Source organism: Carcharhinus amblyrhynchos, chromosome 6, assembly GCF_965287045.1.
Source record: "Carcharhinus amblyrhynchos chromosome 6, sCarAmb.v2.hapA, whole genome shotgun sequence".
NCBI lineage: Eukaryota > Metazoa > Chordata > Chondrichthyes > Carcharhiniformes > Carcharhinidae > Carcharhinus > Carcharhinus amblyrhynchos.
The window spans coordinates 99,604,392-99,625,628 of NC_137329.1; the positions used below are offsets into that span (position 1 = coordinate 99,604,392).

Genomic DNA, 21,237 nt, shown 5'->3' on the forward strand with positions numbered 1-21,237 from the left:
AACACCAACACAAAGGCCAAGTGATATTAACATCCGGACTTTATCTTAATCTAACTGATGGCATCCCCGTCTGATCATACCAGAAAACATGCAGCCTACCTGCAGCCTACCTGCAGTGCAACTTCAAAGTGGATCATCCAGGAACGTTAAAAATCTGAATTAACTTCTGAAAACAAGGTTGAGTTCTGGTTGTTAATTTTGCGTTGAATTCTGTTGGCTGTAATGAGTTGGGGGGTTACTCCTGGATTTTCAGAAGGTCACGGTGGAGGATGTCAGAGAAAGGAGTGGTGCGTGCTTCACCAGTGCAACTACCCAGCAGGCTGGGTAGAGGTGAATGAGAGGAAGATTGCCAACTGTATCACCTCCAGGGAACTGGACTTAATTTAGGAAGCGCTTCAATGATTCTACAGCACTCATCTCTCCATGGCTTTCAATCAGACCTGCCAAAAGCCTTTTGTAACCCTTTCTATTTCAATAATTTCCTCCCCCCCCATCATATCCTTCAGCACCCAACCAAAAGGCCCCAGTGCAACACCCCTCTTCGTCATTCCACACACCTCATTCACACCAATACTCACCTCTTCACACAAATACTAAAAACTGTCCCAAATCACACCCTAACACTTGAACAACCATTGCCTTCTCCAAGTGCTTCTTGTACCATGCAGGTGCCTCTACCCTCCCACCTTGTGAAGGCAGTAAATGGTGATGTGTGGAGCAGGAAGGAGTCAGTGGTCTTGTACACTATCATTTGGTTCCTGGAATTCTCAGACTGTGAGAACTGGGGCTAAAATGTGCTTGGCTGCCTTGATGTAGACATAGGTTTCTGCTATTTGCACTTGCATTTCATACTCATTTTCAGGGTTTAATCATCGATCCAAAAAAGCAAAATACTGTACTGAGGAGTTTTCTAACCATCTACTACTGCTGGTTCAGTATGACTCCCAGTTGACCAGGGGGTATTTTTAAGCAGCTGGATATCTTGATAATGGGCATTTTTCTTTCCAACATGAGTAAACCAAATTATAAGCTGTTTTAGAATCATAGAATCACTACAGTGCAGAAAGAGGCCATTCAGCCCATCAAGTCTGTACCAGCAACAATCCCACCCAGGCCCTACCCCCACATATTTGCCCAGCTAATCTCCCTGACACTAACATTAATTTAGCGTGGCCAGTCAACCTAACCTGACACCTTTGGAGTACAGGAGGAAACCAGAGGAAACCCACACAGACACGAGGAGAACATGCAAACTCCACACAAGCAGTCACCCAAGGCCGGAACTGAACCAGGATCCCTGGTGCTCTGAAGCAGCAGTGTTAACCACTGTGCCACTGTACCATCCAATCGTTAAAGAGCTCTCTGATATTTTTTGCAAGCGCAGTTTCACTCCAGTTTAACTAGTTTTGGAATGAAAAAGATTACTAATTTCAATTTATTTACATATCTTTCAATGTGATGAAACAATATTTAGCTGTAGAACTAGTTTGTGATCTCTGTGACTGGGTTGATTTGGTCCTCTTAAACACATTATTAATCATTAGTTTGACTGTGCAACCACATCAGAATCAGGGGAGAACTTAGTTACTGCAGGTTAAAGATCCATTCATGAATTCTTTTGGAAACAGCAAACAAGATTAAAAGATCAATATTGCCTTCTGGTTAAAAAGATACAGCTCACAGTTTTCCTGGGCATGTGACTATACATATACACAAAGATGCCATTGGCTGCTATCACATCATGAATTTTCATTTCATGTAAAATTGAACTTTTGGGGCAGCACAGTGACACAGTGGTTAGCACTGCTGCCTCATCGCACTAGGAACCTGGACTTGATTCCCAGCTTGGGTCACTGTCTGTTTGCACATTCTCCCTGGGTCTGTGTGGGTTTCCTCCAGGTGCTCCGATTTCCTCTCACAGTCCAAAAATGTGCCGGTTAGGTGCATTGGCCATGCTAAGTTCTCCCTCGGTGTATCCAAACAGGGGCTGGAGTGTGGCGACTAGGGGATTTTCACAGTAACTTCATTGCAGTGTTAATGTAAGCCTACTTGTGACAATTAAATAAACTTTTTTTTAACTTAGAAACTTCTTAAGACAAATTGTACGGCGACATGGTGCTGCAAAAAATGATTCTCAGTGGATATTCCCATGTCGATTTGATATTTTAAAATTTGGAAACCTGAGTGCATAATGTGGTCAGGTCTATATTTAGACTGTTGAGAGTAGCTTGCCTGAATTGCACAGCAGGTCTGGTGCAAGTTCTCCTTCAGCAAAGGGAATCTCAAGTAGTATGTTGTTTAAATTCGAATATCTCCACAATTTCGTAATTTTTCTGAGTAACTCTAATAACTCATTGGTTTGATTTGTGCCTCACAGAATTTTACTGGATTCACCATAAAGCCTGGTAAGTCAATTTTATTTTTGGTGTCCGTGGTGTGAGTTGTAGTGACTGCTATAATTGAGACACTGAGTTTTTATATGCCTTCACATAACAAATGGAGACAAAACAGCAACCGTTCATTAATTTTCTATTTGATATCAGATTACTCTGAAAACTAATTAGTGAAGCAAGAGTTTAAAATGAGCAAAAGTCCTGACAGACATCCTGAAAATTGTTGTTTAAATTTGATTTTGCCTTAAGTGCAGTATAGTATGTATTTTTACAGATTTACCAAACCCATGATTCTCCAAAGCCTCCATGTGAGTTTATTTCAATATTTGATCAGCGAATACTTTCAGCTTTATGTCACTATAAAGTTCAACTTCTGTCGTTAGTTAATTAAATCTCTCACTGCTGTGGGGATTCTACACGGTTCACAAATCTAGATCCATGATAGAACAGCAATAATCCAATGGGAGAAGGTTGAGCTTAGCTGTCAACTAAACTCTCATTTCAGCAGAAAACAAATGGTGAAGCTTTTACGGCCCAGTTGGGGCTGCTGGAACAGCAGATATTACCTCAAGGCATGTTACGTGTTGATAATTTAGTAAACTATTTTGAATCAGTGGTTGATCTTTTGTGGGCATTGCAAGTGTGTAGCTGGATTTAATGGCACCCAGCAATGAGTTTGGAGATGGTGCAATAAAATGCCCTGGTGCAGTGCTCGTGTCTATCCACCTGTCCATGTCCCACCGTAATTGTACCAGTGGCGAATAGCAGTTGGACCCACCTGTAAACCAGCTGTGGCCATTAAGTGATCAATGGTTACCTTAATGGCTTCTGGGTGGCACTGTGGCATGGTGGATAGCACCGCTGCCTCACAGTGCCAGGGACCCAGGTTCAATTCCAGCCTCGGGTCGCTGCCTGTGTGGAGTTTGCACATTCTCCCCGTGTCAGTGTATGTTTCCTCCAGGTTCTCCTGTTTCCTCCTACAGTCCAAAGATGTACGTGTTAGGTTGACTGACCATGCTAAATTGCCCCTTAGTGTCAAGATGACAAGCAGCATAAATGCATGGGGTTATAGAGATAGATGGGATTGTTGTCGGTGCAGGCTCAATGGGTCAAATGGCCTCTTTCTGCACAGTTGGGATTCTATGATTCTAGGATCCTGCTGCCATAGGTAAGCTTTCACTGCACAAGTGGTGATGGACAAGGGGGGCATTGGTGCCCATTTAACAGGCCATGTCAGCCCATCACAGGACCCACACAAGGTGAGTCCTCCACCCCCACACACCTTCCTCGCCCTCACTTCTCCCTTCCCTCATTGGTTCCTACCAACCTGGCCCCAGCAAAACCTGCAGACTAACCTAAAGTCCTGGTTCCCATGCAGCAATGCCTTCCTTCTGGCCTTGCTGCAATACCAACAGAGGCCACTGCTCCCAGTGGCGCTGCCAGTACTGGAGAGCTGTTAGTCTTTGATTGGTGAGCAGCTCTCTGTGCCTGAACTTCTCATTACTTGGGACCAGAAGTCCCACCTCAAAACAATTAAAGGCCAGTCAGTCATTAAATGGCTGCAGGATGAGTGCGCTGACCAGAATTGGGGGCAGGTCCACTATCCCTAGCGTAAAATTCAGCTGTTCCAATGATGCCACCTTCTTGATCTTGACCCCCATTTTGTTTTACTGTTTCTTCGGTTTGTCCCAATACAACCACCACCCACCTGTCCCATCCCCACCAACCCCCACCCCCACGCCATCAACAGGGTCATCTGTCTTTGTTTTTTAGTTTTGCTTTCAGTGAGGCTTGACCTTTGTTCATCTATTTTCATATTCTGCTATTTTACCTTAATGCCACCATTAATGCCCTCTTTGCCTTGTCAATCTCCCTTTAGCTACGACCTATCCCCCAACCTTCTGTTCTGCCCCAGCTCCACCATCGTCTCCAACAATCTGGTTCATTACACTGCTATCCCTCTTCAAGTCTATAGAAAAGTCATGTGGACCTTCTGTCTCTCTCCACAGGTGCTGCCAGACCTGCTGAGTTTATCCAGCATTTCCCATTTTGATTCCAGCTCAAGGCGTTGTGTCCAAGCACAGAGTTAGAGCTGGGTTCTATGGTGGAAGGATAATTGGATTATTCTCGGGGAATAGGACTAAAGAGGCGGCACAGTGGCAGAATGATTAGCACTGCTGCCTCACAGTGCCAGATTCCTGGCTTCGGTCATTGTCTGTGGGGAGTTTGCAAATTTTCCCTGTCTTTGCGTGGGTTTCCTCCAGGTGCTCTGGTTTCTTCCCACAGTCCAAAGATGTGCGGGTTAGGTTGATTGGCCGTGCTAAATTGCCTCTTAGTATCAAGGGATTAGCAGGGTAAATATGTGGGGTTATAGAAATAGGGCCTGGGTGGGATTGTGGTCGGTGCAGATTCTATGGGCTGAATGGCCTCCTTCAGCACTGTAGGGATTCTACAAAATATATCACACTGTCAGCCATTACTGAATTAGATGGTTTTGAGTATCTAATTTAATAGCAGTGAAGCAGGTCTCTTTCAGCCTTGTGTTTTAAAAAAAACTGAGTTTGATTTACTTCTCAATTTATTATAAAATCATTAACCTCCAGGACAGAGATGTGCTGTCATGTTTTCATAAGATTATCATCCCTGAAAGAGAGGTTAAATTCAAGAACAACTTCAGAAAGTCAAGCTCCTTACAGCTCACTTCAATATTAAATTTGTATTTTTTTTTCTGTTTTGAGCTAGTGGGCTTTAACAAAATTATCAGGGGTCTTATAAGGGAATGGTAACACAGTATTCTAATCCCAAAACCTGGGCTAATGTCCAGAGACATGAGTTCAAATCCTACCCACAACACCTGGGAGCTTAAAATTCAATTCATTAATTCATCTGGAATATTAAACTGCGCTAGCCTCTAATAATTGTCAAAAAACACAATTTGGTAAACTACTGCCAGTTACACTACTACATTGAACTGTAACAGTTCAAGAAAGCAGCATACCACCATCTTCCTGAGGACAATTAGGGGTGGGCAATGAATGCCAGAGTTGTTCTCATCCCAAGAGTGAATTAAAAAAAACTAACATAGAAAATGTACTGATTTAAGCATTATGAGGAAGTTAGAATTAATCATTGTCAGCTCCTATCATGACCATAGAAAGGTCCATTATAGATACCATAAAATCATAGAATCTCTGCAATGCAGAAAGAGGCTATTTGGCCCATCGAGCCTACACTGACCATATTTCCCACCCAGGCCCAATCCCCATAACCTCACATATTTACTCTGCTGATCCCCCTGACACAAAGTGGCAATTTAGCATGGCCAATCAACCTAACCCGCCCATCTTTCAGACTGTGGGAGGAAGCTGCAGGAAGCACATACAGACACGAGGAGAACATGCAAACTCCACACAGACAGTGACCCGAGGTTGGAATTAAACCTGGCGCTGTGAGTTAGCAGTGCTAACCACTGTGCCACTGTGCTGCCCAATGTGAGAGGGAGTCTGTACATGGCAACGTGAGGATAAGAGAAATACAAAGGTTCAGGAAATGGCAAAGGCATTACATGAATCCTTTTAAAAATTCCAGATCAAGTAACTTTAGCTCAAATCTATTTTCAGATGCCAGTTAAGCATATGTTCTTAAGGAAATTTGTACTGACGCTAGAAACAGATCACCTCCCAGAACCATCTCTAAAGAAAATGGATTCATGGTTTAAAGAATTATAGGTTCGATTCCCTGACAGGGTGATCTCAGCGAGGAGTAAGGCTCACAAAGAGTGTAACTTAGGAAATTGCAAGTCTGCTGCATCCAATTTTCTATTAATTATACAAAGTCAAAGCTCTGAGCTTGTGGTTTTGATTCGTCAGATACAACCGGTTGGAGAATCCAACCGTCACAGCTTTCGATAAGATAGAAATAGGGAGATGGTGGCGGGATAGCTTGGATCAAGAAGAAAAAAATAAAATTTACTAAAGAAGCATCTTTCTGACTTTGCCTTTCTAAATCCTCCCGCACAGCTGTAACGAAGTTACACTAAAACTTTCACCTGTGTACAAACCCAGAGATTGTTAGCTACTTTTTATTGAGCTCCTTCTTTTTTTATCTATTGTTGATGGAAAATCTGGGGAGGTGATGGCCTAGTGGTATTGTCGCTAGACTATTAATCCAGGAACTCAGCTAATGTTCTGGGGACCTGGGCTCGAATCCCATCATGGCAAATGGTGGAATTTGAATTCAATAAAAAAAATCTGGAATTAAAAATCTACTGATGATCATGAAACCACTGTTGATTGTTGGGAAAACCCATCTGGTTCACTAACATCCTTTTCGGGAGGGAAATCTACTGTCCTTATCTGGTCTGGCTGACATGTGACTTGAGAGCCACAGCAATGTGGTTGACTCTCAGCTGCCCTCTGAAATGGTCTAGCAAGCCACTCAGTTCCAGGGTAACTAGGGATGGGCAATAAATGTTGGCAATGTCCATGTCACACAAATGAATATTGCATGTATCACTGCATGGAGAACAATTCCCATTGGTGCTTAAAACATTACGTTTACATTTCAGTTCAAGATTTGCTGATACATATATATTAGGTCGGATTTTCTCAAAAAAAGTCAGTGTATGTCTGGATGGGAGGAAACCACTAGCCCCAAAGGCTAGCTTGGCACATAGCCAAAAAAAATGAAGGCGCAGGACAAATGACATCTACCCCACCAGCAACTGTGGTTAAAAAGGGTGCCCTGATACAACTAAAAATAGAATCATCCCTCACTCCTGGGGCGAGTATTTGGGCAGGACCCTCTTCCCCCTGAGCTAAGTACTCGCCTGAACTATTCTTTATAGAATCATAGAATCCCCACAGTGCAGAAGGAGGCCATTTGGACCACTGAGCCTGCAAAGGCCACAATCCCACCCTGGCCCTATTCCCATAACTCCGCATATTTACCCTGCTAATCCCCCGGCAATAGAGCCAATTTAGCATGGCCAATCAACCTAACCCATGCATCTTTTGGACTGTGGGAGGAAACCAGAGCAACCAGAGGAAGCTTATGCAGACATGGGGAGAAAATGCGAACTCCACACAGACAGTGACCGGAAACCGGAATTGAACCTGGGTCCCTGGCGCTGTGAGGCAGCAGTCCTACCATTGTGCCGCCCGACTGTGCCACCGTACTCTGGTGAGTTCTGCTCATCAGATACACGGCGTGGGAGACCTGTCATGACACACGTCTGACTGCCCTTACGCTAATGTGAATGGACAATCTAATGGGCAGAGGACTATTGGGCATATAAATAGTATCTAAAGTTAAAGGTAAAGTATTCAAATGGAGCCCCTGAAGTTGAGCACGGGATTCCTGTCACATCATTGGCGGGGACAACTGGAATGGGAAATCCTGCCGGTGTGAACCATGTTTTTGGATTCCTGTTCCTGCCACCAATCCTGCCTCCTGCCCCCCCAAAATTGGAGTGCAAAATCCCCCCGAATATCCATGACTTTAATTTTCCAAGAGACTTGAAAGCCTCACTCAATCTTATTCTCTCTAATTGAAATAACGTTATAATGTATGTACATGAATAGTCTAAAAATAACCCCCCTGTGAATTCGAATCCTGTGTATCCAATTAGTACAGATTTACAATTTAAATTGCCACATAACTTTGTTTTTCAGTCAAATGAAAATGCAGAACGGTTTGAAGGATTTAACCCTTTTTGACTTGGATGGTGAAAGCAAACTCTATGTGGTTGATTCGATAAACAATCTGCACAGGACAGATACTTGTGAAAACCCCTGTGATCCATCTTCAAGTAGGTATTATGGCAAAATAACACCTTAACAATACTTTCCATCTACCTGATGTAAGCCCAGTGGTTAACACTCTCACCCTTCTGAGTCAGAAGAACGCACTTCAGAGGTTTGAGTATAAATCTGGCTGATACTATGAAGGAGTGCTGCAGTGTCAGAGAAGCTACCTTTCAGATAAGGCATTCAACAGAGGTCCCCCCATTTGCCCTTTCAGGCGAGTGTAAAAGATTCCGTAGCACTATTTCAAGGAGAGCAGGGAAATTAATATCCCTCAAGCAAAATCATTAAACAGATTGGGTGGGATTTTCAGCACCTGCATCCCCCCCATCCCCCCACCACTGTCTGTTGCCATGGATCTCTTGGCAAGGGGTTGCTGTTGACGGGACCAGAAGATCCTGCTGGCAGGAACAGCTAGAAAATTCCACCAATTATCCGTTTGCTTTTTGCGGAACCTTTCTGTGCATAAATAGAGTCCAGTGTGTCAGCAGCTGAGTTGGTGCTAGCAGAATCTAGTATTCTCGGAAGAATCTCGACAATCAAAGGAGGTGGTGGTAGAGAGCATCGGTCCTAGTTAAATATCAGAATCTCTTAATTCACCAATGCTATTGAAGATTCAGTTACCCCTAGCTCAGAGAACCCAGGTGCAGAGTTGCACTTCTCCCCAAGAATCTGGAAGACTCCAGAGTGACTGACTTTGTGAATTTTGCCAAATGGCCCCTCTTGCAAATTTTATTTTGACTGTATATCTCTGTACATAAGAGTTTTTGTACTTATTGTATAAAAGAACTTAATGGGGAAGATTGTGGTAACGTGAGCCCTTTAGGGGCAGGTGTTGGTGGCTAATGGGACCCTCCTGCCAGGGGGAAGTGCATGAACCAGCATCTATTGGGTGTTAGGGTGCAGGTCCTGGTGGGAGGGAACCTTTAGTGTAAGACTGGGAGTTGGTGGAACCAGCTCTGTACCTGCATTGAGCTTGTTTGTATATAGTTTTACCTTTCCTTCAATAAATCACTATTGTGATTCAAGGCTTCCTTGTCGTGATACCTTACAATATAACAGAGTTTAGGTAAAGGAAGGTCACACGGGCAAGGAATTGAAGTTTATTGAAGATTGTGCAATCGTGGAACAATAAGAATTGTTAACTTCAAGATGTGATCCCACTACATAAATCAGCATTTTTGTTTGAGTTAATAACATAGTTGTTCCCTCCCTCAAATGATAAGGGAACGGCAACTATTTTGTTTGGCATGTGGTATGTCCCTGTGCACTTAGTTAGAGCCAATTGTGTTATCAATCCTTCATGCTTCCCTCAAATCTTATGCTATCTTTCACAAAGCACAACCACTTCCTGCACCGACATAGCAATGATCAAACTACAAGTTCTGCTACCACTCACCCTGAAATACATCCTACTCAAGATCCGTAATGGACCTGACACCATTTCCTCAAAGAAGCTACGACTTGCTTACAAATGCTTCAACTTTCCTCTGAAGATACTTTCATTGGTACCATTATCCTCCCGGGGCTGTCACCACTTTCACACCGTAGAGACTCATTTCTACACATCTTGCTTTGGTCTCATCCATTATCATGTAATACTGTGTATCCCTTATACAATTGTCTCTCTATCATGTATACTTAAAACAATACTGAAAGGCAACTGGCAACATTTGACACGTTGATACATCCAGCAAGCATGATGCATAAAATATTAGAATTCTTACTAAACGTTTTAACTTGAAAATCCATAAATGAAATGACATTCCTATCTCAATTCAAACCCTGTTGGCCCAAAGATCCCATACTTTACATAAGGGAACAACAAAAATATATTATTTAATTAATTAACATATTCCTTTTGGTAATGGCTTGCTGGAAATGATTCAAGTGACCCAATGGCACAGTAATTTAAACACATTGATTTATGTGAACTTATTGCTCTGTAAATCTCTCCTAGATTCAGCAGAATGTGGCAGTGTGGCTGAAGAAAGTGAAGCACCCACAAAGGGATTGTTGAAAGATAATGGGAAGAAGGAGCCTGAAGCTGGTATGAGACGCAGAATTCAGAGTGGGCAGATAGAGATTAAATTTTTTAAAAAAGAGCTGCAACTTCTGTATACTGGTTTTGCACATGTCATTGAAATTATTTCCTATGCAGACAATCAAATATACAGGTCCAACATGAACGTACACATTGTCCTCCTCGAGCAAAATTATCTTAATAACGTCATGCCAGAAGCTAAAACCACTCCGAGATGGAATTAATGCGTTCATTTTATTGTGCAGATATTTCAAAACCTGTCTGTTTAAAAGTAACACTTGTGGGTTGCACTTTTAGATCACTGGTGATGTATGGAATCTGTTCTGTCCCTCATTTGTGGGAATCAAGAGTATTTTCTGACTGTTTTATAGGTAACACTTATCCAGTACGTTTATTTATACTGACAAGGTGAAAGATCATAGAGATGAAACAGTGCATTTTTATTACGTACCTAGCTGGAGTAATGTTTTTACAAACACTGGCAGCATGCCTAATTAGACTCAGAACATCATTCTCTGGTGGTAATAATGATTTTCACAGTAACTTCATTGCAGTGCTAATGTAAGCCCACTTGGAAACTAATAAATAGCTTCAGTTCATCACCCATCTGTATGACTTAAATATTTATTGTAGGGTGTATGATCCATTGAAACCTAGCAGAAAATAATAAGCAAAGACTAGCAAAGTTACAAACAGACATAAAATATGAATTTCAGGTAAAGTCAAGGATGTATTTATAGCCCTTAAGTAAAGTAGATAATCATCAATTGCTAAAGTACTATAGCTAAACTATTTTGTTGTCCACAATGCATTCACTAAGGGGTCAGCTCTTTGATGGTAAATGTAACCTTAGGAGTGATTTGACGGAAGTGGAGACTTTTGCCAGTTTAAGCACATTCTGTAATTCAGATACACATTGTCACAATTTTCTAACCATCGAATGGTTGCAAAGTCAAAAACATTGATGTTAATATTGGCTTCTCACAGGCAAGAATCCCTGCTAGCAGTGTAAAATTAATCCCAATATTTTAATCCCAATTGTACTGCCTGATTGTTTTACATGCCTGCAAGTCTACCCTCTTAACATACTTCAACCTCCTGCTTTCCCTCACCTTATAAAATATCCCCTCAAATGCAACCCTTCTCCTCCTGAAACACTCTAATGCCTCCCCTCTGTCCTCCTTTTCTGCATTAACTTCATAAGAGGCTGAAGGGATCACAATTCATGTTTTAAAAACGTTGAAACACATGCAGGATATAGACGTAAACAGGTTCTTTTATTTGAATGGTATTACTACATTACATCATATAAGTGCAATAATGACGGAACCTGAGCTAGGAAAAGCTTATCCTCACAGATTGCTATCTAAAATAGTTAATGCTGTGTGATTATCTATTTTAAAAAGAACTGGACAAATATCTGGTTAAGTAAAGGGCTGAAGGTTGAAAGGACACGTATGTTCACAGATGATTAAATATTTAATGCAACATGAAAGGTTCCAGTTTTATGGAATCAATGGGAACGTCAACTGTCTCAAGCAACCAGACAAGTGTAGGACGGTAAAGGTTATTGTAGCATTACCTTTGCAACCTGGAATTTTCATTCAATTACGTTCAGGATCCATAGAAAGCAGAGAAAATTGGCAGCACATAAAGACAACCTTCAGCCTTCATCCCTTCCTGTTGAAGTTACCCAGTCTAATCCCACCTTCCTGCACTTGCTCTGTAGGTCACAGCTCTTTTATGTAGACAACTAAATACTTTTTAAATGTAGTTAGATGCTCTACTACAGAGTTTCTGCCTCTAATAACCTTTCAGGCAATAAGTTTGAGATTCTTATCTATCTCTGACTGAAAGAGGTTTCTTCATCTCCCCTCTAATCCTCCTACAATTATTTCTAATACTCTGCTTTTTGACCCTTCTGCTAAGGTAAATAGGTTGCTCCTGTTTACTCTATCTAGGTTCCTCATAATCTTACGCATCTCAATTAAGTCAACCCTTAGCTTCTACTGTTCCAAGGGCAACAACACCACCGCCCCCGCCCCCCCCCCCCCCCCCCCACCCCCAACACACATACCACCCCACAGTCAATCTTTCCAATCCTGGCAACATCCTCATAAATGTCCACTGCACTTTCATCAATGCAATCACATTATGTCCTGTAATATGGTGACCAGAGCTGTATACAATACTCAAGCTATGGCCTCAGTAATTTTGTACATAGTTCTAGCATGACCTCCCTGTTTTTAAATTCTTCATCTCAACTAAAAAAGGAAAGCATGCCTTCTGCCTTCTTAACCACCTTATCTTGTGGTGCTACTTTCAAGGATTTGTGGACATCCATTCCAAAGTCCTTTTGTTCCGCCCCGCTATTCAGTATTCTTCCTTTTACCATGGATTCTGTTGCCTTGTTGCATCTCCCAAAATACATTATCTCACACTTCCCTGGATTGAATTCCAGTTTGTAATGTTCTGCCCAACTGACCTGCAGTCTGAAGTTATCCTCTTCATTGTCAATCACATGACCAATCTTTGTATCATCTGCACACATCTTTATCATGTCCCCTGCAATTGAGTCAAAATGATTAATATAAACTACAAAAACAAGGAACCAAGTACTGAACCCTGCAGAGCCTCACTGGTAACAGACTTCAATCAACTATTACTCTTCACGTCAAGCCAATGAGTCAATTTTGGATCCAATTTGCCACTATTCCTTGGACCCAAAGGGCTTTTACTTTCTTTTATTAGTTTTCCAAGTGGGACCCCATCAATACCCCATGCTAAAATCCATATTTGTTAACTGTACTTGTTACCTTCTCAAAAAATTCAATCAAGTTAGTCAGACATGACCTTTCCCTAACAAATTCATGTTGATTGTACCTTATTTATGAATGCATACATAGCTTAATCAAGGTTTAAACTGTCCCTCAGAATTTATGCTAGTAGATTGCGCAAAACCAAAGTTAAGCTAACTGTCCTATAAATACTTGGATTATCTCTTCTTTTTTAAGCAACAGGACAACATTGGCTTCCTTCCAATCCTCCAGCATCACTTCTGTAGCCGGGGAGGATTGATATATGCTGATAAGAGTCTCCATCATTTCCTTTCTTGCTTTCTTTTAACAATCTGTGTATATTTCATCCGGACATGACAATATATCTACTTTCAAAGATGCCAAACCATGCAATACTTCCTCTATTACAATGTTTAGCCTATCCAATATTTCACACACTTTGTAATAAACACAAGGTCAGAATCACCCGCTCCCCATCCCCCTTCTGTGAAGACAGCTGCAAAGTATTCATTGAGAAACTTCCCAACATCATCTCCCTTGACACATGGTTACTTTCTTGGTCCTTAATAGGCCCTACATTTCCCTTGGTCATCCTCTTGCTTTTTGTATTCTTATGACACATCTTTGGATTTCATTAATTTTACTTGCCAGTATTTTTCTCATGCCCACTCTTTGCTTTCCTAGTTTTTCTTTTAATTTCATCCCTACACACAGGGACAATCTTTTCACTCAGAGAGTGGTGAGTGTTTGGAATGAGCTGCCAGAGGCAGTAGTAGAGGTGGGTATAATTTTGTCTTTTAAAAAGCATTTTGACAGTTATGTGGGTAGGATAGGTATAGAAGGATATGAGCCAAATGTGGGACTAGTTTAGTGGTTAAAAACTGGGCAGCAAGGACAAACTGGGCCAAGGGGGCTGTTTCCATGCTGTGAACCTCTATGACTCTTTGAGACTTTCTATTATATTAAACTTCTGCAGAGGAATTTTCCTTTACTGCCTGCTTTGGGAATCATAGTGGGCAAGACAAGATCATGCAAATGTGCACTGACCTTGGGCAGGATTTTCCAGTCTTGGGGCGAGCACAGCAGAAAATTCTCTCAACCAGTGTCTGGACATAGGTCTCCCTTTTCTGCCTTGTCTTTTCTTATCCTTTGCAAATTGTCAGGGAGATCTTGATTTGGCCAATCCCACTATTTTCCTATGTGGAAATGTCTTTACCCTAACCATCCCCATTGCCTTCCTTTGCTCTGACATCAGGTTACTTTCAACTAACTGTTTCCAGTCCAAATTCTCTAAAAAAAATAATTTCTCAGTCTAGTAAAATTCCCAATTAAAAATGTTTCACTTTTGTCCTTTTGCATAACTTTGTCAAATATAACTGACACAATTGTATCCTCTTATACATTTTACTAATTACTCAACTCTTTAAGAAAAATCTATCGTGATCTGAATTTCGTTTCGTTTGCTGAAAGGATAATAGTGGGTTAATAGATCTGCTTTCTCTGTTGTCATATGTTCTTAAGGACTGCAATTGCTTAAATAATAGTTTTAAATGGAATTTTATGGCAGAAAATGGGCAGTGGCAGATCATTGATGACATTGGAGACAAAAACCAGACAGTATATAAAATAATAGCTGAAGAGGCAGCATGGTGGTGCAGTGGTTAGCACTGCTGCCTCACAACATCAGGGATCTAGGTTCAATTCCTGAGTGGAGTTTGCACATTCTCCCTGTGTTTGTGTGGGTTTCCTCCTACAGTCTAAAGATGTGCATGTTAGGTGGATTGGCCAGGGTGAATTGCCCCTTAGTATCAGGGTGACTAGCTATGGTAAACGCATGGAGTTAAGGGGATAGGCCTGTTGGGATTGTTGTTGGTGCAGACTCTGGCCTCCTTCTGCACTGTAGGATTCTACGATTCATTACTGCCATCTTACACGTCCATAACCTCCAACATAGAGAGGCAGATTCCTTAACATTAATTACTAAAATTAATTTGGGTGCTAATAAAATGTGACAAGGATGACATAACTAGTATTTGGGTGACTTTCCTGGCATACATTAAACACTGAAAGATTGAAAGCTTTCCTGATAAGTCTGGTTAGTACAATAGCAGCAATTTGCATACATACAGGCTGTCAAAACACAGGTTGATCTCAGTTAGTTTACATGTGTTCATTCCTGACATGGAGGTTGATTAGCTCAGTTGGCTGAACAGCTGATTTGTGATGCAGAGTGTGCCAACAGTGTGGGTTCAATTCCTGCAACTGGTTATTCACAGGGGTCCTGCTTTTGCAACTTTGCCCCTCACCTGAGGTGTGGTGACCCTCAGGTTAAATCACATAAGAACATAAGAACATAAGAAATAGGAGCAGGAGTAGGCCATCTAGCCCTTCGAGCCTGCCCCGCCATTCAATAAGATCATGGCTGATCTGTCGTGGCTCAGTTCCACTTTCCCGCCCTCTCCCCATAACCCTTAATCCCCTCTCTTATCAAGAACCCATCAACCCGCTTCTTAAAAATATTTAGCGAGGCAGCCTCCACCACTTCAACGGGCAGAGAATTCCAGAGATTCACCACCCTTTGAGTGAAGAAGTTCCTCCTCAACTCCATTCTAAACCGCCTCCCCTTTATCTTGAGGCTGTGCCCCCTAGTCCTACTGTCTTTTCTGAGCGGGAGGAGTCTCTCCACCTCTATCCTATCCATCCCATTCATCATTTTATACGTCTCAATGAGATCTCCCCTCATTCTTCTAAACTCTAACGAGTACAAGCCTAGTTTATTCAGCCTCTCCTCATCGCTCAACCCCCTCAACTCCGGTATCAGCCTAGTAAACCTCCTCTGCACTCCCTCCAAGGCCAAAATATCCTTGCGCAGGTGCGGCGCCCAAAACTGTTACATCTTTCCTTCGAAAGGGAAGGGAGAGCAATCATTGGTGACTTTCATTTCAATTCCTGATAGTGCACTGTTTATAAAGGCAGTTCAAACCAGGTCCTTTCTCATGTTAGAAGAGATAATTAAAGGTTAAAATAATTTCAGGCTATTGTCCTACAGGATGAACAGTTGTATAGGCTTTTGCCTTCCTCATAATCAAACAGTAAGGGATACTGGAGTCACAATGAACAAGAAAAATACATTTTAAAGGGAGGGCTGAAACCACAATTTTGCAATAGTATCAATTCTGAATTAATATTTTAGTTTCAATAAAATGTGATCTCATTTCATTCCAGACCCAGCTGCAATGAAACCCACCGAAACTGACCCTGCATTGTGCATCCGGCGTTTAAAGAAAATATTATTACTTACTGCAGTAGTAGTACTTCTGCTGGTCAGCTTTGTACTTGCTGCACTTGCTATCTTTTTTATCGGTGAGTATTACAAATTTTGGGTCTACCTTCTCAGAGGTGTCAGTTACTCTTTTAAGCTCCTTCTGGCCTCACACAAGAAATAAGATAAGGTACTTCTGCACCAGACCACCAGTTGATACGAAGATGAAGCATTCATATTCGCAAGTCCTGTCCAGTTGAGTTCTGAAGTGACGCTAAGGTCTCAGTGACTTCATGAGGCCTTGGTTTAGGTACCTAAGTGAGCTGAACTGCCTATTTCAGGACCCTGGGAAAATGCCGGATAGTTGGAAACGTGCTGTCAGTTCTTCCTCATTAATGTCAGAGTGCTCCATATCTGCTGGGCGACAAGCCTTAAAAGTTCCCTAAAAGCTCAATAGGTCTGACAGCATCTGTGGAGAGAGAATAGAGTCTGGATGTCCTTCTTCAGAGCGAATGCTGTCAGACCTGCTGAGATTTTCCAGCATCTTCTGTTTTAGTTTCAGATTTCAGCATCCACAATTTTTTGCTTTCATCCTAAAAGTTCCTTCCTGACCTCACTGGCCACGGGGCTTTAACTTGTGCTTGCTTGCCTCTGACTGTGTAGCTGGCTGAGTAGCTGGCTCGGTGAGCATCTTGCCATCTTCCTGTTTACAATTTTGGAATAGAGTTGATTTATTAAATGATGTGCCAATAGAAATGACTTTTGTAAATCTATCTTACTGATGTTGGAACAGATTTCTGATCTACTTGTACCCATTTGGCTGTCATCTTGACATTTATTTGAGTGAATTTTCTTCAAAACAAGTTGATCTTAAATTGAGTAGTCAATTTCTTAATTGAGTGCTATGATTAAATATTAATTATTAACTATTACTTTATGCCAGTGGTGTATATTCAAATCATGCCTTTTATATGAGGCAGATACTGATGCCCCTTACTCTCTATTGTTTCACAGTTGCTTCTTACACATTTATAGAATCATAGAATATACAATGCAGAAGGAGGCCATTTGGCTTATTGAGCCTGCACTGAAACAATCCCACCCAGGTCCTGTCCTATCACTGTAACTCCAAATATTTAGCCTTCTAATCCCCCTGACATTAAGGGGCAATTTTTAAAATTCAGTTTTAGGTCCAATTCATATTTTAATCCAGTTTGGTTTAAATTTGAGATTATTTTACCAACCATGTTCCTTTCAAAACCACCAGGTCATTGCAATTCCGAATGCTGCTCTCAAACTCTGGCCTCTCAATACCACAAAATTTCTGCTAAGTCCTGCTGTCACCTAAACCCCAATCCCCAGACCTCCCTCCGACCTTCAGATCCTGAGACCCATCCTGGGTTGCAATCACAGAATCAAAAGATAGTACAGCGCATGAGGGAGCTATTCTAGTGGGTGGCATGATGGCACAGTGGTTATCACTGCTACCTCAGAGTGCCAGGGACCCATGTTCAATTCCAGCCTTGGTGACTATTAGTATAGAACTTGTGCGTTCTCCCTGTGTCTGTGTGGATTTCCTCCAGGTGCTCTGATTTTTCTCACACTCCAAATATATGCAAGTAATGTGGATTGGCCATGCTAAAATTGCCCTTTAATGTGCCAAGATGTGTAGAGAGTAGCAGGGTATCACAAATTAACAAAGCAGTTAATAAAGTACAAGTCCTTTAACCTTCAAAGATTTCTGTACAACAGCATCCCTCCATCTCTGTCCTTGAACCCTCTTTAAAATTGTACCTTTCAGTTTATTTTGCCTCTGCTCATGCTTCCATGTTGAATATCATCTCCTATGGTCCACCCAATCCACCAGATTGTTGATGCCCTTTGAAGTCTACTTTATTTCTTTTTCCTTCCCCATCTTCTCAGGAATATTAAACATCCAAACTTCTCTTTTTCTTTGATTTTGGTCTGTTATTATCAAAATATCACCTGCCCACCTGAGTCTCAGGGCATGAAGCTCAGTCACCTCACTAACAGCTCATTAATCACCCCTGGTGCATTGGCATACATGCAAATCTAGCTTTTGTGTTTCTTATGATCCTGCCTAATTTTGTAATATTTCTTCTGTCTCTCCCAGTCCTTTGTTCCGCTTTTTCTACTTTTTAACATCTCACCTCAGTTCCCATTATGAGCCAATGAAGTTAAACCCTACCCCGCAGCTCCAGTTAAGCTGCCTGTGAGACCATTGATCTCAGCTCTCTTCAGATGCAACTCACCAGCCTTGAGCAAGTTCTCCCTCATGTTGAACTGGTCCCAGCGTTCCAGGAACCTGAAGCCCTCCCCTCCTGCAACATGAGGTACTTTCAAATTCTGAAAACTTCTTTCCCAATACTCCCAAATGCCTGTATTCTTCCTGATGCCAAATCCCAATGTTTATTTATCCTAGTGTTCCTAAGACATCCCCTTTGGCCTCTTTCTAGTTTTTCCAGAACTGTTGTTGGCTCCTCCCGATGTTTCCAGCTTATAGCACACAGCTTCAAAATTCTGCTAGATGTCGATACCCATCAGAATACTATCAGGCCACTGGCACTCTTCCTAGTTTTTGCATGTTTCTGGGATAGTCCCAATGCTGTTTAGTCAATGCAGCAATAAAATAACAAATAACGCTGCTGTGCTTATAAACCCTGTCTCTGCCTTATGGCAAAAACTAGGCCACAGGATGTCTGCTGATAACAACAAACGTTTTGTTAAAATGACTTGCATGCCATCTAGCCAATTCCTAATGTCATTATCTTGTTTATCATGCATCATGTCTAAGACATTATTATGAAAAGGAATTATCCAAAGTTGTAGTCTTGTGTTGGAGATTACTGATAGTGTGAGAGCAATCAGTCTGATATGGTAGTGGCATGTTTCAGTTCACTCAGGAGGACTGCATTGCTGTGGCAACGTGAACTTCTATATGCATGTTGTGGGAGCTATGGATAGTAATGGCAGAGGCTCCACCTTCCTTTCCATCACAAAGCTGGCCAGCATTCTCTCCTGCTCTTCTCACCTGCCATTGGCTGGTGGGATTGCAAGTTGGCTGTCAACCTGTTGGCTGTGTTATTAATGCAGCTTCCTTGGCCTTCAAGCTCTGGGGTGAGACTTAAAATCCAGAGTTTCAGGCTCAAAGGCTAAGATGCTACCCACTATGCCACAAGACCTTTTTGTTAGTAATATATAGATGGTGCAGAATCTGCAAAGGTATAATCAGTAGAAGATACTGCTAAGGTTGCCTGAATAATTTCACAATTTCTTAGTTGTTTGTGAAATGAATGATAATGAGGTCTATATTTAACCTTGTTCTGCCTGTTTTACAGTCATAGCAATGACTAATTCACGAGTGCAGAGGTTTATGCTTGGTCTCGACAGTAATAGGCTGCCACTGCTAAATTGGTCAGGATGCTTTTTTTTTAAGTTGGGTCTACTGACTGCTCTGAATTGAGTGTGGATCTCATTTCAACTTTGGACTCATCTGATGAAGGAGCAGCGCTCCGAAAACTCGTAATTCCAAATAAACCTGTTGGACTTTAACCTGGTGTCGTGAGACTTCTTACTGTACCTCCCCAACCCCCCAAGTCCAATGCTGGTATCTCCACATCACAACTTTGAATGAAATCCTTGCACTCATTTTAGAGTTAGAGACCATAAATTTATTCACCCTTGTCTAAGTTTGCGATGTGAAATGCCCAAAGTACAGACGGATTAGTAGATTACTCCAAAACATCTTCTCACATTAAATGAGAATTAAACACAGTAATACAGGTGCTTTGAGGAACTTGTTGGATTTCATGTAATGTAAGTCGAACTGATACATCCTTGAAAAAAATACTTAATAGCCAAAATATCCTTGTTCACCCAGTGCGAATGGAGAACCAGCTCGATTACATTTCGACCAGAGTCACTTCGGAAGAGAAAAATATCAAAGAAATCAAGATTCTCATGATGAACCATTTCAACGTCTCAAAAGGGTTGAATGGCAGTAGCATAGTCGGAATATCTCCTCTTCATAACACCCAAAGCCCATGATCAGAAGAAAGTGACGGAAGGGCATCGTTGATGTAAAAGTTTACAATTAATCTTTCACAGATGCCAATGAAATCAAAAACCATCACAAGCCAGGAAGAATGACCTGAACCCCAGCAACACCGTCATGCTGGCATTCTTATTTATTTGTTTCAGAATACGGAGCCCTACGAGAAACATTTGTGAATAACAACACAGTGATGCAACTACTTCGATGATTTATTGTATTCACTTATCTAATGAACCGGAAATCGGCTAAATTGACCATTTAAGAAGTTCCGATTTGAATTATAACACAAATCTGCAAAAAGCTTTGAGTCACAATGCTTGCATGGCAGTCAACTTTGCTTTATGGGAGTCCGTTAAATTCAAAACTATCGTCTTGTTCCAGTTGCTGAGAGAGCGATGACATGCACTTCATTAATATGAGCTTGCTCAGTCATTGAACATAACTCAAATTGAAGTTGTTTTGCCTTTCTTTTTCAAGTTAGTGGTGTTGCAGAAAATGTCTTCATTGCTGTATTATGTTGCACAGTTCTACAGTGGCTTATTTCTATTCATGACAAATCTGTCAAGATGTGAGCAATCACATTAATTTAGTTTGGCATTAAAATGTCCATTATAAAAATACTTCATCAATACACAATTGTTCAATTTGTTTCAAAAGCCGATATCTTTATGTTTCTGTTAAGAAGTGGGAATGAGTCCGCTAATTAAATTTTATGCCCTGTAACCACAGTATTTTTTAGAATTTTTATCCTTTACTCATCAGCATAAAATAAGATACTCCACAATGTCCGAGTTCAAGAATTTATCATGGCATATTCAATGGGTTAAGTTCATTTGAGAGCAACCTTTAACTGATATGTTG

General features: G+C 41.4%; 1 protein-coding gene across 1 annotated transcript; it reads left to right on the plus strand.

Annotated features, from left to right (window-relative positions):
* Positions 1-2,236: 2,236 nt before the first annotated feature.
* LOC145344527 (uncharacterized) lies at positions 2,237-20,996 on the plus strand. The gene is made up of 6 exons (XM_080191712.1): positions 2,237-2,289; positions 2,378-2,405; positions 8,066-8,202; positions 10,158-10,247; positions 16,265-16,402; positions 20,203-20,996. The coding sequence occupies exons 3-6, from the start codon at positions 8,070-8,072 to the stop codon at positions 20,367-20,369; spliced, it is 528 nt and encodes a 175-aa protein (XP_080047838.1). The 5' UTR covers positions 2,237-2,289; positions 2,378-2,405; positions 8,066-8,069; the 3' UTR covers positions 20,370-20,996.
* Positions 20,997-21,237: the final 241 nt, after the last annotated feature.

Bases quoted from the DNA above. Each gene is read 5' to 3' on its own strand.
- LOC145344527 (XM_080191712.1), top strand. From the start codon at position 8,070: ATGAAAATGCAGAACGGTTTGAAGGATTTAACCCTTTTTGACTTGGAT. The intron at 8,203-10,157 runs GTAGGTATTATG...AATCTCTCCTAG, and splicing joins CCCCTGTGATCCATCTTCAA to ATTCAGCAGAATGTGGCAGT. The intron at 10,248-16,264 runs GTATGAGACGCA...ATTTCATTCCAG, and splicing joins GAAGAAGGAGCCTGAAGCTG to ACCCAGCTGCAATGAAACCC.